General features: G+C 36.5%; 1 protein-coding gene across 17 annotated transcripts in view; it reads right to left on the reverse strand.

Annotated features, from left to right (window-relative positions):
• Positions 1-19939, reverse strand: part of MCHR2 (melanin concentrating hormone receptor 2) — a 29506-nt gene that overhangs the window by 2253 nt on the left and 7314 nt on the right. For 5 of the 17 annotated variants that reach the window (XR_007708100.1, XR_007708102.1, XR_007708101.1 and 2 more), the window contains 3 exons: positions 18539-18667; positions 10884-11093; positions 6493-6748 (listed from right to left, as the gene is read on the reverse strand). Coding sequence is in view for 6 of the 17 variants with exons in the window: in XM_035561755.2 (XP_035417648.1) it covers positions 6698-6748; positions 10884-11093; positions 18539-18667 (390 nt within the window). In the remaining 11 variants the exon portion in view is untranslated. Of the gene's footprint in view, positions 1-1582; positions 6749-10883; positions 11094-12914; positions 13509-18538; positions 18746-19939 lie in introns of those variants that run through there. The other 12 variants (XM_050709963.1, XM_050709960.1, XM_050709961.1 and 9 more) reach the window with 10 other exon arrangements.

The following is a 19939-nucleotide window of genomic DNA, read 5'->3' on the forward strand; positions in this document are numbered from 1 at the left end:
TAAAGTGATCTCTGTTTTGTGATTCTTGATTAGAGATACATGGAACCTGTTTTTAGGTAGTAGCAGTTATTCAGAACTGTAAGTACATTTAGGAATAAAATCTATGCCCAGCAGTTCGAGAAATACTGTTGACTACAACAAGGCAACCACAAATTATACGCCTTAGCTTTCCAAATTCTGCCTGTGTATGCTTTTTTTCAGCATCTGTAATGAAAATTATTGCAAACTTCTATGCAAGACACAACCTTCTTAGTCCCCTGGTATTTTGCTAGCCTGATAGTAAACCAGTGGTGACCACTTTCTTAGCACTCATTTTTTTCAACCATTCTTGCATCAATCTACAGCATCTTTCCTATTTTTTTTCCAGTCATTTTGCTAAAATTTAAGATATTTTGTTCCTATTTCTTCTTTAAAAACCAGAGAATTTCCATTAAACAAGGAAATTATACCTTTCTGTTTTAATATGGTCCTGATAAGTGCACATAGTCTTTTTTTTTCTTGTCATCTTACAGACTGAGAGCTTAATAACTTGTTAAACTTTCTGGATACTGAATTTAAGTTCAATGTTTTTTAATCTATCCACCAGAGTCTCTTTTAACTCATCTTTATACTTTTCTGTATTAAAACTTCTGAAGCAGAATTAAACAAACCTCTGACAATTGGTCATGCCATCTGAGAGAGGATGGACTAGGCTGAATTCCCCAAATCCTTTCATCCCTGTTTTCCCCTGATTTTATCTGATTTCTTCAGGCCATTGGGGATCTCATGTCCTTCACAAGTTCTTGAAAATAATCGCTCATATTTCAGTGTTTGTTTTAACTAATACCTTAAATCTTCAGCAGTGAATTGCATCAAGCTTTCCTGACAGTAAAATATTTTACGTTCTGTACTGCTACATATTTCCTTCCTCTTTTTTTGGTGCTCCAAAGTTAGAATTCATTCCATTAAAAATCCAGTGGGGGGGGGGGGAGGGGGGAGGGAGGTGGGAAGTTTGGTGTTGTCGGCAAATTTGCTCAAAACACCTTCTAGTCTTACATCCAAATCATTTATAAAGACATTGAAGAGGACTGGCCCTAAAATGGAGCCTTGAGGGACCCCACTAGTGACCATCCGCCAGCCAGATGTGGCCCCATTTACCAGAACCCTTTGATCCCTGCCCGTCAGCCAATTGCTCATAATAAATAAAAGATAATTTAATACATGCAAGACATTTTCAAATACAGTTATACTACTTTCTGATATATTTGAGCTGTTGGATTGCTCAAGTCTGTTACAGTTGTAATTTAAATATTTTCCACCTTTTAAAATAGTTGCCACTTAACTGAAGATCCAACTGGAAAACTTCTCTACCTTAAAAGTAACCTTCAGATAGCAGCGGCTTATGATACAAAACAAATTCAGCTTCTGTTTCATGACCTTTACATTTTGTAAAATGTTAGGGTGAACTTTAATCTGTCAGATCAAAGTGGATATAGTGAACAATTTTTGAGCTGAAAGCAGATTACTAAATGCAACAATTCATAAGCCAAAATAAAGAAAGGAGACTTAAGGGGAGGGATGTATTTTCCCTTTATTTTTTTTTGCAGGAGTGGACAAGGTTTGTGTGAACTTCCCTGCATTTGGTACACCATTTCCAGATGACATCAGAGTGCACGACTAACATGACTGATGCACAGATTAACAACTTGTTTTGGAAAGAATAGTGTCAGACCACTTTAGAATAAATTCAGCAGAAGTAAAGAAACATAACAATGATTTTTTTTTCCTTTCTCTTTCCATCTTTTGCACATGCAGAATCTGTGATGCTGGGTCCAGCTGTAGGCCTGTTCAGAAGGTACTGGGTACAGAGAGTGTGTAACAGAGGCTGAAAATTTCCATTGCTCTGAGTCTTGTTACTGCTTTGTAGCTCTCAAGCTCATGGAACTCCACAAAGCAACATGAGGGGAGAAGTACAGAATTGTTCTGAAATGCCTTTGAGGTGATATAATCACAGGAGATTCCCAGAACCCAGCACAAACTGACCTCACTTTGGTGCTGCATATTTGAACTGCCATGGATATGGCTCTCATCAGCAGGGTTTCATGGAGGAGACTCCAGCAAAGAGCTGATTCTTGTCACATTGCTGCCAGCTTAGGGATAAGATCAGTTATGGTCTCACCTGATATGTGATGAGAGGTGTACTGCTAGCGCTGCTAATGGCATCTCTACCCATCACCACTCAGACCATGGGTGACTGGAAGCTGACAGCTGCATCTCAGCCCCATATCCACCAGGTCACCCCCTGCAACAGGGAAAGTGCAGGCAGAAGAACCCGACCTCTGCCAAGAGGAGTTGGTGGGTGGTAAGGAACAAAAGCATCAAAGAGAAATGGGGGAGACACAATTTATGAAGAAAGCTCATTTCATCCCATTATTGATTCATAATTCTTCAGTTAATAAAAAGCAATGCAGCTAAATGAAAGAAAGCTCCTGGATGTCAAAGTTTTACACAGAAAAGGGGAGAGGAAGATTTGGGGCATTCTTTTCGGTAGAAAATATTTTATGGTAGAAAATATTTTATGATGAGCCTCTACAAAATGAATCAAAAATTTCATTATCTCCTTTTCAACTATATCACAATCCTTTTTACATGCATAAGACCAGAAGAGTTTTACATAGTGGCAATGAAACACGGCTCTCTTGTGGGAGGTAGATCAGCTCAGTTTCTTTTAAAATGACTGAAAGCTCTGAATCATAGTCACAGAATTCTTTTGAAATGGTAATTTTCTGAAAGTAACTGAAAATGAGTGATTTACTAGCTGTTATGAGAAAGGCAAATGATCAGGAATCTAAACAATACTTGGAAATTGTTTTCTTAGTGATTGGTGATTCAGTTTCTCTACCAAATTTTATCCCATTTCCCTTTATGGCAGAGTATTTAAATTTTCTACAAGATGAAGGCATGAATCTGAAAAATATTTAAATACTGGTGGTTTTTCATTGATTTTTAGTGCTTGTAGAGCAGAATAAATTGACTGTCCAACAAACAAAACAGTCAAAGCTAGTGTAATAGGAATGTTAATGTGGTTTCAGGCACTGCCTAAGAACGCACACTTGTTCTAAAGTGTTATTGTCTGCACATGGAATCCCACAGCACTCATGTTCTGCTCTTTAAGAAGATTTGGAAGGTACAACTTTCTTGCAGAATACTTTTTTTTTTTTCTTTCTTTTTTTTTTTTCTCCAGAATCTAATATTTTTGGTGTTCTGAAACAAATAGGTAGTAACACAGCCAATGAAAGACCATTTCTTTCAGAAAGACTGAAAGACAGAAGAACTACTTATCTTGTTCACAGATCAAGTGAGAAAAATCCAGAAAAAAATACAACCTAAACACAATAAAAGCCTGCAAGAGACAGTCAATAACAATTGAAACCATTACACAATTGAACAACTAAAACTCAGTATAATAACATCATACCTTATTAAAAGTATTTCATGAAAGAAAAAGAGGTGTAAACCTCAGTTGCTTGGTATTATTGCTCTTGGGCCAATGAAGGTTAAGAACCACTGCATAAGGTTAAGAAAAATTCATATTTCTTGTGATAAGAATTTATTTTCACTCCTGGTTGAATATGAGTATGAAATATAGTTTTTTTCATTATTCAAGCCGTGGAACAACCAAGTTCTTTTCAGTAAATAAGGTTAAAGTAATGACCATTATAGGTTGAATCAGCAAAAGGCATTTCTACTGGATGGCGTCTTAAAAAACGATGTCTAACTTCATGCTGTTATTCTCAGTCATGATGGTGATAAAGAACATCTTGGTTTTACTGTAGTTCTGTAACTACAGAAAACAAAACAAAACAAAAAAACACAACACCCACAAACAACAACAAAACCACCACCACCAAAAAAAAGAATCCTACCTCTTACCTACAAGCTACTAAGAAAGAACTCAGAAATCCTCTGCATCAGCAATGTAAGAACTGATTTGTAGCATTCTTGGCACACCAACTCTCCTGTTTCACTGGTTGCCTCATAGAAATAGCTTCTGACACAGATACTGCTTACAGGATCAGTGTAATTGACGGTAATTTACAGGCTTATAAGGTTTTTAAAACTTGTGATTAGTCCTGCTTTGCACAAAATTTGACCTCTTAGTCTCCATATAAGCATGGCATACTATGTATGCTTTGAGCTTGCTTTCATTTTTCAAGAGCAGCAAACAGCATCTCCAGACAAAATAGGGGAAGAATACAGCCCTTTTTTAAAATCAGCAATGGAGATATTTCCAAATATCAATAATGAAGAAATTTCAGTGCACAATACAAAAACCATTAGTGAATAAACTGTGAATTAAATGAAGTACTTATGAAAAATAAAAGTGTGTAGGATGGAGATAGGACATATGGGGTTTCATGCACAGAGAAGTGGCATTACTAGCTGATGTGGAGTAACAATTACACCTAACCAGGCCCCCTCTTCCTGATAGCTGCATGAAAGATGACAGGACACCATATTACAACCCATCAATCACCTCGGAGACATGCCTACTACTTGCCATTCATGGGTGACTGAACTTCAGCTGGTGTGTTCAGCTGGATGATACAGAAGTTCCTTAATGCCTTCATATCTTTTTACCTCTTAGCAGGAAGGTTTCAGTGAGGTTTCCGTTTTGTTTCACTCTGCTTGAACTCACAGTGCACCTAACCACAAAAATATTGGTTATTTGTTCTTTCATTAAGAACTGTGTATTGCACAAAGATTTTTGAGGTAGGTGAACAAATATGTATCGGGATTTATTAGCAGGGTTTGTAGATGATGGCCTATAGTTACTTTTAGGGAAGATAAAAATTAAAGGAGAGAGGGTGGAAAGGGAAAACTTTTGCCAGTGGCCAAATGGGAAGAGAAACAATGGGGGATCTCCAGACAAATATCCATCTTGGGCATCTTCTCCAGTGGGTGGTTCTCCTCATAATGTTTTTTCCACAGTATCAATATACTTTTTATCAGGACCCACTTTTTATCAGTTGCTCCTGTCTATGATGCTGTTGGTGCTGCTGGGAGCACACTCTGCTGAGATTGCATGCTGCCTTGCTGTTAAGCTTGGGGCATGCATATTTTGGGTCCACTAATATCAACCAGAAGTTTTGACCATGGGGTAGGAAAAGGGGGGAAGAAGGGAGGATTCTCACGCTGGTGGCAGTCGCTTCCCATGAAAACCCACCATAACAATGCCATTGGGTTTGCAGGTGCACGGCCGGGAGGATAACTGCAAGATCCACAGCGTGGGAACAAGGCAAAAGGGCTGCCTCAGAGGCTCTGGGAAAGGCTGCCGCGGCAGCTTGGATGACTGGGTGCAGAGCTGCCAGTGGAAAGCGGGCTACAGAGTTTCAGAGAGAGCTGTTAGCAATGCAAAAGACTGCTGTGCTTAAGGCACCGTGCGACATGTGGCTTAATAGAAGGTATTGCCTTTACTCAAAGGATCAGGGCACAGCGCAGCGCAGAACATGCCAGCAGTGAATGCATCTCATGTTGATCAACGTGGCTGCAGTCTAGTAGTTCAACTAATGAAGTTAGTAAGAAAACTAACTGCATTTTGGGCCATTGAAGACCATTAAGGGAAAGAAAGGGCACGTGGAAAGGAACCCTCTTGGCCTGGGATAGGTGCTGAATCCATGTCTTCAGGTTTGAGAGGTGCTTGCCACTGCCTACGTGTCCGTTGGCTCCGGTTCCTTATTCTGGGTGGACATCATCTTCTTGGGTATACAGTTGAGTTTTCATAGGATTCTCACAAAAGTAAAAGGCAGTTTACTAATGATGCAGGTGAGGGTACTAAAATCTGGTCTGTATATACTTGTATTTCCCTACATATTGTAAAATGACTTTTCATATTTTCTGGATCAATTATTTTGCAGTACATTTTAATATACCAATATGTGACTATAAAGAGGTAGTCTTTCCCTGGGTTTCTAATTCTTATCATTAGTATTCATCAGAGCAAAAGAAAAAATAGTTATTTAATGACCTTAAAGATGAAAAGAAAATAATTAGACAGAATGGAATGAAAACACCATCACAAATTCAAGGGTAAAGGTAAATATAAGGGTAAATGTAAATGTAAATGATTCTTTTTCTTGATAGAATTCAAACTTTTTCCAGCCTGTCAGTATTCTGACTCATGCAGAGAAATACCTTAGTCTTCCACAAACAATAAGAAATAAATATCACCCCAAACACAAGCAGCTTTTGTCTCCACTCTTTTGCAGTGGTAGGTTTCTTATTGGCTGCTTCAGTTTAGAGGTAATTCTCAATCTTGCCTATTGTCTGATTATAGATTTGTGAAATAAAATATGAAAGGTGCATTTGGGAAAAAATACTGTTTTGAAAATAAGGGTAATTTCTGCATCAAACAGACAGTGGAGTTTAAAGGCAGACATAGGCCCTCATCTGCCAAAGTAATTATCAGTAATAAAAAGGTCTTTCGTTCAGAATAGTCTGAAGAGCACTCACCTGAAACAAACAATAACAGGAGTGTCTGGGCTGTGTCTCTGATGCAGAGAGCTGGACAAGGAGGCAGTGATGGAGCCTGCAGAGCTCCAGAAATGTGCAAGGTGCCAGGTACATGGTACCTGTTACCTGTACCTATTACTGAACTTCTCTTTGCCTTTCTGCCAAGCTTGCTGTTACAATGCTGCTTGGAGGAAGGTCTATGAAATCAGCCATCACCAAAAGTACATGGTATGATCATGAAAGCCAAGATGACAGTCTGAAAGAGAAAATATTTTGTGGGACCATAAGTTAATGTTGTAGCTAGCTCCACATCATCTTGTCTGATTTCTAGCAAGTCCATAAACATGTGGTCATACATATGTCATGCACATATAACAACAAGAAGAAAAACCTGTCTGAGAGCTTAGATTTTTCCTCACTTCTTTTCTCCCTGCCTCTGGATATATCTTAACCTATTATATGTCACATCCCATGGTCTAACATTATTACGTATTGTCACAATATTGTATACTGACACTATTATTGGTAATATTGCTAATTAACATCAATTATCCAATTAATGTTAATCATGAACATATTATATGCATTGGCTTAAAATATTTGGACTGCTCCAAGAGGCAGCAAAGTGTAATGCACTCAAAGGCAAATGATGGTCTGCCCAGAAGATGCAGCAAATGTCTTTTACTTTTTCTTCTGGCTGGGGTGTTTATGACTGCCTGTGAAGTAAAGCAAGGAGCAAAGGAGAAATGAGTGTGAAGACTGAATAAATGGATTAGTCCATGGCAAATCAAGTGGTTCTGGTTTTAAATATCTGAAAGCCCATGACTTTCATAGAGATATAACCCACCCTACAGTGATATTGCCTTGGTAAATATTTCTTAGAGCAATATTACAGCAATGGGCAAATCAGGAACATATTTTCTCATGCCTGTCGATCTTGCATGCTGCAAAGACTGGCAACACCTGCCTGCCTCTTCTCAGCTGTCACAGAGCTACTTACTCCAGATTTATCTTCGCAGACTCACCTCTCCATTTATACATCTGAAACCTTAAGAGAATTGGTTAAATAAATATTTATGCAGCTATCTAAACTGACTGATTCCCTACGTAACTCTTCAACTCCAGGCATCTTTGCTCAGGGAACACTTCCCATGCACAGAGACACTTCGCAAGTAGGATATTCACAAAAAAAAATTATTTATTGTCTATTAAAATAGCCAACAGACAACCAGGACTACTGAGCTCCTAGGCTAAGTGTTAATGCTCTCATCAGCTCCATATGACACACTTCAGCCTTTGCTAGACAGTCGTCAACGAGAGTGAAGGGGCATCTTCAGACTCTCGTTTTCTTTAGTATTTGATACCTCTTCATGCCAGTGTTTCTCTTCTTGAACCTTTGAGCTGCCAACTGTTTTCACCTCAACAATCTTATCTCTGCATGCACTTTTCTTAGCATGCATGGTTCCACTCTAGCTTTCTCACAGCTTAGCATGTAGCAGTTTTCCCAGGAGACTGAACTAAGTCTCAGCTGTGTCTGTATTCATCTGTGCTATACCAAAAGCAGGCTTGGGATCACAGACAAGTGAACCCCTACCAAGAGGTTTACACCTTTTCTTATAACCCAAGTTTGCAGAACTAGTCAGAAGGAAGTGCAGCCTGTATGAAGGGAGCCAAGCAGGGGCACTTTGCTGTGACATGCTCCAGTGGATTCATAGTACAGGAAATGAGATATGCCTTGCAGACTCCTGCTAGACAAACAAAGTCTAGGGTGGGTTTTATCAGCTATGTCTTGTGGGCCATGCAGGAATAAGGTATGATGTGACTTCTGAAATTGCATTAGTTATTTTGGAGATTTAAGGCTTGGCTCTTTTTTTCAAAACAACATAGATCAAAAGTTCCTTTGCTAGTTTAAAGACACTGACATTACTAAGTGTAATTTAAATCCCTTTTGAATGAATATCAAATGGCTTTCTTGGAATGTTCCAATTAACAACTTCAGTATAGGACATCACGCTGGACCCTGTTTTCACCCATCTCTCCTCTCTCACTAGACTGCAACATAAATCAATATTTGGAAAATAAGAAATGCTGCCTGCAGTGTACACAAGCCTGATTTCTCTTAGGCCAGATTTGTATCATGATATCAGGCAGATTTACTCGTGATCTACATGAAGGTAAATTACATTGGGATTGGTATCTACATTTGCCTACGGGCATCCTCATGCAAAGAAGACGTTGTGAGTTGCTTCTCAGAAATTTCTCTCTTAACAGATAGGCAAAGGTTCTGATAACAAGGTTTCATTCAGGTTTAATTTATGTGATGTTTGCCTATGACATAAACATGACTCTCTATTAAAAATGCATTTGATGTCTATTTTGGAAACTTTCTCATAAATGTTAATATACATGCACAACTTGCATAGTTTGTACAGCTATCCTTAGTGGTTTTTTTCTTTCTTTCTTTCTTTCTTTTTTTTTAATATCGAAGTGAGTAATGAAAAGCAAATTTTATCCATTGTACCCCTTATAAAATGACCCTTAAAGCTCCATGGAGAGAAAAGCTGTTTTTGCCACTTCTTAAAATCTTATAAAGAAATTTGATTTTCAACAGGAAATGCTGAAATAGTAAAGTCTCTTTGGATGAGTGTGTGACATAGTTCTCTCCTGTTATGAAGATGAGGATTTTTGGGAATAAAAACATTATCCAGCAATATGACACATATTAATTTGCATGTGGTAGCCATTTTATTCAGCTCAAGCTTCTTTTGGAAGTGCCTTCCCAGTTCTGACCCACTTCTCTTACTTGAGAAGTACTTTTATTTTTGAGAAATGTGAAAAAGAATATGAAGCTGTCTTATGATGCATTAGCTATAGCATTACAGAGGCATGATTATGTTTCTTGCCTTTATTGTGGATTTGTGATTATTTTAATATCAAACAAAATCTGATAAACTCTGCTGATTTTTTACAAAACAGATGGTTTAATCTTTTCACCTAATAACAGCTCCCAGGTGGATTCAGAGGTGGTTTTATCAAGCACTAAACCATTTCAGAGCTAGTTTTCTGAAAACCCTTTGTCTCTCAGCAGTACTGTCATAATGGTTATTGACAATGATTGGGACAGAATAATTTGAAGAGCCTTCCCTAAGCAAGTATTATTGAGATGGAAAAACTTGCTCAAAATAGAAGTGAATGCACAGGCTTACACTCAGTATTTACAGGAATATGGGAAAAAAAAATGTCCATTTTTAAGAGTTGGTTTTATTTGGTACATAAACTAACTTTTATACTGAGTTTTGATATTTTGCCTTTCCTCGGTAGGAGACCATGGCTTTTCCCTGTCGTAATACTTATCTGTCCTTTGCATAAGGATTTTTTTTTTCTCCAAACGGAATGATTAGAGTTACTATTATGTGCAAATTCTTTAGAAACATAAGAAAAGGCTGTCTTCTATCACATTACTCACATGCAAATACAAAACAGAGCTTTTGAAATGCACGTCAAAGGAAATGATAATTTCTTGCATATTTTTTTTAACTGCAAGTTAACGAAATAATATTTCTGATATTGTTCATTAGTTTAGCTTCTGTATAATAGCCACATATTATCAATTTCAAAATTATTTTTAACTTTCAAATTTCTACTTTCTGCTCTCTGTTTTACAGCATTTTTTTCTCTCCCCCTCTCTAGTGACTACATTCCATTTCCATGTAAGCATGCTCTCTTATATGTTACTAGTTCAATAGCAACCATCCTCCCCATTTATCCTGGCTCGTAAGTCAAAAGTTGTCTCTGAATGTCCTCTTAAATGATTCACTAGTGCCTTGTGCAATGATGGGAAGATTGTCTTCTTCATGCTCTTTTACATACAAATAACCTCTTTGGTCAAAAATAGACTTTACTTTCCTGATCCTGGCCACTTTTTCCTTAAGATCAAGACCACAGAGAAGCTGTTTTTGAAATCTGCAGTTATGAAAAAAGCTAAAATTCTTGTTATACTCTTACTACATTTTAATAAAGGTTTTCAAAGATAACAGATACAGTATATTTCTGCAGATTGCCTTGAAGTCATTTTTTTATCTTACAGTGAAATGTTTAAAATAAATCTAGTTTCAGTGAAATCAAGTTGCACCTCTAAAGAGAATCCACAGAACAGTAACAGTGGTACTGAGCAGGATCTCTGAAAGCTTTGTGCATAGCATGATGCTATAGCAAGACTTAAAATATTTCTTCCACCTCCACAAACACCAAAAAAGGAAACATGCAATTAAAAAAAATTATTAACCATGACCAGCAGCATTTCTCTTTCTTAAATTACTACGGATTTGCGTAAACACAGGTATTATTGTCCTTGAATGAAAGGTACAGAATGAAAATCTGAAAGTATATACCTGTCCAAACTCATTGCAGTCATAACGGCACTGCATGTAAACTGGTTGCATGTGTCCAGGGAGGTAATGATGGTACAAAGAAGGCTGCCAAACACCCACTCGCCTCCACATGCCCATTGGTGAATGAGGAAGGGCATGCCGATGATATGAACCAAATCTGCTATAGCCAGATTGCAGATGTAGATATCTGGGATAGTTTTCTTCTGAGTTCTGCAATAAATTGGGGGACATGAAGACAATTCCTTGACATAGTTACCATATTGTTTCCCAAGGATGCTGCTGATAGAATGGACATTAAAACTGATCTGAACATAGGTAAGTACACTGCTGGAAAAAGTATTTTAAAGTCAGGGGACATTTGTCAAACCAAAGATATTTCATAATAAACATTTTAGGCTTAAAATACATATATACATATATATATAATATGTAGATTGTTCATAGCTTTGGTTTCCAGTGAAGTTTAATGGGCTATTTAATTTATTAACATCAGCACAATTATCCCTATTCTCCTTTGAAAACTATAAAGTGTTCAAAAGGAAGAAAGGCCTTATGGAGATAGAAACTAGCACAAATAGGAAGAGAGAGCAGGTGATCTGGTGATGCAGTTAACCCAGAGTTGAATCACTAAAAGATACAGGTAGAACATTCTTGAGTGCTTGAGGTAAAACAGTGCTGCTAAAAGAGGAAGGGTCCTCCAAGAAAAAAATAATGTGCGGTCAAATATTTAAGGACAGTCTCATAAAGTTTACATGTACATAAGGAACACAACTGAATTAAAACTGTATCCACAGTCTTCAACTAAGTACTAAGAGTCTGTTTTTTCCAGTTTCATAATGTATTATATAGTTTTTGTGTGAAATATATGCTTTCCTAGATTTATTTCCCAAACTCTAATCTCTATCTTAACACACGCTCAAATTTAGGCTTAGAGGAATGTTACACAGGCAGTTAAAAGAACTCCTGACTTTAAATTACCTTGTTCTATACAAATCAAGGAAAGCAACATAACATTTTTTAAAAGCATCAACATTAAAAAAAAAATTATTCACAGAACTTTATGTAAAATGTCCTTACCTACAGTGTTCGTATAGAAACACTATGGATTCCTATATAGATTCATACAGGAATCATGTTACCTAACTTCATTTACATATTAGACATCTAGCCTAAGCTATTTGTCTGGCCCCTCTCTCAGTATCTCTAGTCCATTTACTATTTTTTGTTTGTTTGTTTTTCAACATGCTCCAAAGTACCAGTTTACTTGTCACTTTCACTGAAAGACACAGAAGGATCTGCAGCTGGGAGAACTCCTCCTGGCCGCCCACATACCGCATTCAGAAGCCTGACTCTATGACCATCATTTCCTAAAAGGAACCATGTGAGAAGAGTTCATCATTTCATATTTTTTGTGTTACCTTCATTGCATGTTATAAACTCTGAAATAACTACATTTCCAAAGACAGAAATTTAAGCTAGAGGGAAGGAGCCAGACAAAAGTATTTATTTCTAACCTTTCTGATAAATTATCAAGTATGATTCACTGCCATCTGGTTATGATGCTGAAACCAAAGCCAGACATCTATAAAGTATATCTGTTGGCACTGACGACTAGAACTTGCGGAGAGAATGACGCATATGTAATCTTTTTCCTCTAATGCCTACAGCTTTGTGAAAATTAAAGGATGTAAAATCTCCAGGAAAAGCAAAGCCCCAAACTGTGTTTCCTGTAAGACATCAAATGGTACCATGATGTTCAAACACACAAGTTTCAGAGCATCTGAAAACTGCATGAACATGCCATTTAATTCACATTAATAGGGTAAATCATACAAAATGAGAAAAAACTTTCAAACTCTAAACAAGAACTTCGAATTCTGTACTCTCAGACTTTATGTTAAATTTAATTAACAAAGAATATACAGTGCACAGCTTATAGCTACCAAACTTCTGCCAAAAGGGAGTACAAAGGATGGACATGGGAGATATTTTTGAATACACATTAAATTTGGCCGAAATATTGCGTAGGTGTTTTGTGTTTAGCTGAGACATCCAAATGGAACTGCCCAAGAGGTGAAATCAAAACTGAGGGTGAGTAAAATTACTACCTCGGCAGTTCCATGGATAACGTGATGGGAAATGTTGCAATACCCACTCTTCCATGCTTTACACTGAGGTTTGGAAAACTATGCCTGTATAGAGCACATGCTTCCTTACAGATTTTTGTATAGTTCCCTGTACAGACATAGATCTTTTGTAGAAACCCCAATATTTAAATGGTAACCCATGCAGTAAACTTTATAACATCAAACCATTTTGGCTACATTTTATAGTGTAGAACAGCTTCACATTTTATTAAGGTAGAGGTGCTTGTGCTCTGCCAAAAACAGTCCCTTTACAAAAACAAAACAAAACAAAACAAAACCAACAAACAGACAAAAAATCAACCAGGGATATAATAGCTATAGCCTCAGTTTCATTTTTTTCATTCTTTCAGTAATTTCTTCTATCTCACCACAAACTTGAAAGCTTCTCATCAGTTTCTCAGGCCATAGATATTAACTGGACAATTCTTTTCCACCCAAGGAAGAATAATTTGCATCTCTGAAACATCCAAGTATCTACCTATGAAAAATGTACAAAACCATAGCTGCTGTTCAGAAAAATCTGTGAATATGTCAAATCTGTAGCTAGTCCTATTCTCTGTTTAATTCTTCTTCTACAGATTAAACTCATTAAAAAATAAATTTGAATGATCCCAATCAATTACAAAAAGAAATGTTGAGCAGACACAACACTGTGATAATCTATGTGCTGGCTGTGAAAGCCACAACTTTGAAGAACATAATAAGTGCATTATATGTTGTCATCAGTCATTATTTGTCCCCTCCAACTTCATTATGTATTGTCATCAATATTTATTTATCTCCTCCTAGACACAGATTCTTCACTAACTAGAAGCTTAAGTGTTAATTTGCAAGTGATCTTCCAGGTCAAAGACAAGATGGTTTACAAATATCACACATCTACAAACACAAGAAAATACCCTTTCTTCAAATAGGAAGAATGAACATGTCATGGGCTACAACAGCAGGTAGCACCAGCCTTAAGGTCATTCTCCTGTCCTCCCTACACTACAAAATCTGAGTGTTTCCAACTAACCAGCTCGAGTTGGAAGTGTTTTTTAGTTTCCAGCAGTGAGGTCAATCACTTCCCTGTGCTCTCAAGCTTGGAGTTTATCTAGACCCTCGGGCCCTGAAAATAGCAGGTCCAAAAGCTGCAGTCCTACACCTACATAGCACTATAAGTGCTGCAGAGAAACAGTACTCGGGGGTAACTTTTCCTGTCTAAGACAGGTATATGACAAAGATGATATGAATTACCCTCAGTAGTGCCTCTCCATGGAGACCCAGGTGACTGGCTTGGTCAGTCAAAGTTATGCTGAAAAAAATTCACTCACATCGAACAGTCGTATAAGGCCTATAAAATTTTTGTAAGACCGAATCTTACTCTGTATCCATTATGAAAAACTGTACACAGAATTTACAGCCTTTCTATTCTACATGTTTGACTCCATGCCTTCTCTCATTACACCATACCTGACAATAAATAGTTCCAAGTAATTCAGCTGTCTAATCTGTTGTATCAAAGATTAACAATAGCTATATGTTTATCCAAGATTTTTAGTCCAAAAATATATTACTGCTTAACTGAATCTCATAGTCAAGCCACATAACATCACTTAAAGACATTTATGAGTTACTGTGCCAGTGTCATCATGGGAAGTCCCATATTTCTAGCATTACTTTTAAAAACACATATATTTATTGTATTTCGGAAACAAATAGAATCACAAAAATTAGAGTAAATTGTCAGCATACTGTTTCATTGCAGAGACTCTTAGCTTTTCCGCCTATGCTAGGCAAAAGAACAGAGCAGCTGGGGCATGTTTTAAGGTGCTGGGTACATTGTTTAACATAGTTTTTTTTTTTTTTCTCCTTGATTTAGGAAAACTAAGAACCTAAGATTGGAAGAGATAACCCTTGTCACAGCACAGAGTTATCTACTGTTTCAGGCAACCAAATTCTAACAGACCCTCTCATAACAAAGTAGTTTCATTGTAGAAATGATATTTTTAACTTCCTCTAATCCTACTGAAGGCAGTCACAGCATAACAGCACAACACTGCTCAGGAGAGTAGAAATCGCCTTCCAGTTATCAGCTTTTAATATCTGCTGAGTGGAGTCTGCACAATAGCCCTTCTACCAGTCTTGGCCTTCAGTTTAAAGCCTTTTGGTGTATTTGGTCCTGATTTATAGAAAACAAGCATACACCTCTGAGACTTTTATTTTTATTTTTAAAACAAACTTAGATGAATTTTCTTAATTCTTCTTTCTTCTGGTTCTAGCAATTGTTCTTTTCTGTTCTTTTCCAGACTAAGTTTCTCTTTCCTGGAAACAGCTGGTAAGAATTGTATTTCAGGCCTTGTTGTGAGCCTGAAGAATGGCATTAGCAGCTCCCTTTTCCCTCCGGAAAGGCAGAGCCTTTATATTACATACATTACATCTGTGTGTGCCTCTCATGCAGCTTTAGCCTACTGACAGCCCACAGCAATCCCAGGAGTTTTTCATCTGTTTTTTCCCAACTGACAGCAGTGCTTCCTACTTATTATAAAAGAAAAATAAAATTCTGTGGCTTTGTGCTATTAAACATTGCAGTAGTTGTTTTGCTTTCATCCCTGTTTTATTCTTTATCTTGTTCTTTCTTTATGACAGTCTTAAACTCCATAACATCAGCCAAATCTCCACAGAGTATGCCATTAGGAATACCGTTGACACAACCGTACACTTTACTCCAGATCTCTGAGGGAAGATAATAAATCTGACTGGCCCTACAATCAGTCCCTGAAAGTTCCAAGTTAACTTATTTCCCCTGAAAATCTTTTCTGAAAACTTGTTTCTTATTAACAACTCGAAGTACCATCCATACATTAACTATTTTTTTTCTCATCTTGTAATTCTTGAACTCCTTGGATTTTTCTTTAGCCAAATCAATATTTTTCAGCATGATAATATATAACATCTGATAACAAAGTCTCTGATCTGAGTAGATTAGTCATGCTGTAGCACTTTCATAAGATTTCTGGTCATGGCTTTACTTCCAGTGGTGAGTACAACTCCAACTGAAGACTCAGAATGCAAGTAATAAGTGCTGTAACACTTATTTACAATCTCTATTTCAGGAAATTTTATTAAATATCTTATTAAAAATCAAGTTAATCTGAAAAGCTTTATTTATAGGTAATTCCGATTGTATTTGAATCCTTTTTTTTTTCTTCTGCAAGAGACTATTTCTTCAAAATTTAAATTTAGACTAATGTGGATGATTGGGTTTATCTGGATCACATTCCACCCTCCAAACAAAACCATAGCTATTCTCCCAGCAGCTGGTCTGCCAAAGTCAGTAGATTTATATAAAGCACTTGCTAGCAGAACTGCAGTTTGGGGGGCCAATGTTTGTAGGTTGCTGGGATGAAGTTTATCATATCCTACTGGCTGACACTGAACTCTTGCAGCGTTTTCTCCACCATTTTCTTTTTAATTTAATAGCAACATATCTCAACTCCCTCTATTATTCTCTAGGGATTAAAATAATTCACACATGGAGGGTCAGCTGAAAGTCATTGAATTAATAATTTTTAAATTAGATAAGTGCACGGGCATATATTACATGCAAGGTTTGTTATAAGGTTTAGTTATTCTCTCACAGTATATTGCAGATAATATCATTTTAATTCACACTTTAAAATGTTTGTCCCTAGGTAGTAGTGTTGGATGTGGTGCTTAGGGACATGATTTAGTGGGTAATATTGGTGGTAGGGGGATGGTTGGACCAGATGATCTTGGAAGTCTTTTCCAACCTTAATGATTCTATGATTCTATGATTTCCTACTGGGAAGTAAACTTGTTAAACTTGTTAACTAGAGAAAGAATTTAGCTTCTTTCTCTCTTAGAAGTGCTGACTCTGTAATGCTAAAAATCTTGAAATGTATACATGAGAAAATATGTTCAATAAAGAAAAAAGAGACATCTCTGAAGCAGAATCATTGAGTAGAATCAAATCTGTTTGATGGAAGGTGGGAATTTGACATGGTTATTTTTCAAAATGTAGTTGCATTTCAAATATATATTCATCTACAGAGACTGAGGTTTGTGGTTGTCCTTTTAAGTGCTGGTAACTACCACATTAACTTTTTAATGCACTATTTTCAAATTCTTTTCCTATGTATAAATGTTCATGTCCATAAATTTGAATACTTGTAATTTTATTGAGCAAATATGGTTTAAATTACATTCTTTTTTTAAAGTCATTGTCTGTGTCTATTCCCTCTGTCTCTCATATTTGTATTTAAGTTAGACAAAGGCCTTTCACCAGGGGAAAATATCTTTGTTCTTTCTCAGTTTCCTTCCATTCTATTATTTTAGAGACTCTAAGACTGTTTTTTAGAAACTCATTGATTTTTTTTCTTCTCTATTCATTCATACATTTTAAAAGTCATATTGCGATCATGTCCATTTCAGACATACTGTTTCCATATTTGCTCTCTTCTGTGTTCAGACCATGAATTTAGTGCTCTCAACTGCACCAACCATCAGATTTTTGGTAGTTTCAAGGGAAATTTACTAAAGCTCAGGGGCTGACAGACACTCAGTCCTAGGCTGGCCTTTGGAAATCTTTCCTTTAAAAGCCTGTTACGTAGGGGTGAGGTCTATCTGTTGGAGTCTATCCCTTGCTGAGTGTGACATTTATTAGCTTATGCTCTCATATTTCTTTATGTTAATTTTTCATTGCAGATAATAGCCCCTTCTTCATGATTCATGCTTGTGGCTGTACAGTCTGTGATTGCATCTGCCAGTTGGAAGACAATTACCTATTATATACAAAAAATCTCCTCTTAAAATTAAGTGACTAGAAGATATTTTTTTATTGTATAAAGGATGTTTGGCTCAGATTTTATGACCCAAAAATCTTTAGCAACTTCAGCAAATTTATCTTCTCAGAATACATCAAAAATATTTTGAGGTATAAATTCTTGTCATGTGAGAATACTTGACTGGCACTAAGGCCCTTGTTTCCAGAAGCAAGATGATGCTGGAAAAAAGTATTATGTTCTAGGAAGCTGCAGTAAATGGGCAAAAGGTACATGGAGCTCTTTCATTGAAATAATCTGAGGTAGAAGTACAGTTTTCAGTCTTAAAAAAATTCTTTACAAATTGTAATGTCTGGTTAGTGCCATAACTGAAGTCTTGTCTAGCCTTTTCTGGTGCCAGTAGGAAGATTGCTGTTAACTCTAATGAAAGTCACAGAAGACATTCATTTCAGTTTCCTTGAATGTGCTTGAAGTCAATCATGCACTTAAGTGTTTTCTTATAACAGAAAAGGCTAAGCAAGCATATATTACCTCTATCTGTTCTGTCTATAGTCAATTTATTTATTTATTTATTTATTTTAAATGAGAAGCAAGTGTTGATGACTAGAGGAAAGACGAATAACATGTTATACATGTCTTTGCAGAGCAATTCACTCCATTAGTGTGGTCATTGTTTATTTTGTTAAGCAATAAATTGTTTTATCAAATGTACTCAATTCCATACCTTATTATTGTGAACACAATGAGGATATTTCCAACTAAGCCTGTTGAACAGATAATTCCAATCAGAGAGGGAAGGATGATTGTCTCTGCAGCACTGATCACCTGGTAATGATGCTTTCCATTCCAAGACCTGTTGAAGAAGTCTGGTGTAGCATTTTGTAAGGAAGGCTGAAATTCACTCATTCTTCAGCAACATTAATACTTGGTTCTGCAGTAGCAAAATAAAATAAATAATTCATGGACTAATAATTTGAATATCATTATGTAAGTATACTATCTAAGTGTATATTACGGTTTTAGCAGTTTTCTCATCTATAACATACATCTTTACATAAAGCACTAAACAAAATCAGTCTCAGTCCTTTACCTTTAAGATTCTTAATTGTCTAGATCTGCAATCCCATATTTCCTCAACTAAAAATGATATATTTTTCCATAGATAATTTTCACGCTACTTCAGCTATGGAGCTGTAGCCTGAGTGTCTGGTTTATTTGTCTACTGCAACTTTGAGCTGACAGGATCTGAATAAGTATATAAAGGCACTCTGTTTAAAATAATTTAGCAAACCCTGCTGAGTCCAGCAACTTCAGATAACTGAAGCACAATACTGCCCTGCAGTTACTCCCATGCCCAATTAAAAAACAAATCAAAACAAAACAACAACAACAAAAACAGTAGATGAGAAACAGATCATTCTTCTGTATTTTTTAATCCTAATTTAAGACAAATTTGTATCTGTAGCAAGTTTGATCTTTATTTCAGTAAATACAGTATCTGTAAACATAATGGCAGCCTGAACTAAAAAAAAGTCCTTTTTATAATGTAAAATTCCCTTATGTTTTTGAGAATAAAGTAGTCCTTTTACCAGATTTTAGTCTTTATGGTATCATGACTTGCTGCTCTTTAATAGCATCAAATTAATGGTAGCAGGTTTCTGCTGTTCAATGTGCAGGAAAGGCAATGGGTAATAGAGGCTTAATTTGTTTGCCCAAATCAGGTCTGGGAGGCTACCAGAAGTAGGAAAAATTAATGAAAGTAAAAGGCAGGGACAGATTGTTTTTGAATCTAATTTAAAAATAAGTAGTCTCCTGTTGTTTACAGAGAAGAAACTTGCAACAACATGTTCCCTTAGTACAAATAGAGAGGTAATATTTACACTTGTATAATACATTTAATTCTGAGGCCACCACCAAGAACTTTACAGACTTTATGTTTCACAGCAAATCTGTGATGCAGAAAAGTGTTTTTTAATGGGGAACTACCATTTGTAGCTTATAAAGACCAAGTGAAAGGCATAAGATCACAAAGACAGTTATTCATGTTGGTGAAGATAAAATAAAGCCAACTGCCCCAGTGACAACAGTTTATCTTCAGAAACGTTCTTGAAGTCATACATCACTA

This window comes from Cygnus atratus, chromosome 3 (assembly GCF_013377495.2).
Source record: "Cygnus atratus isolate AKBS03 ecotype Queensland, Australia chromosome 3, CAtr_DNAZoo_HiC_assembly, whole genome shotgun sequence".
Taxonomy (NCBI): Eukaryota; Metazoa; Chordata; class Aves; order Anseriformes; family Anatidae; genus Cygnus; species Cygnus atratus.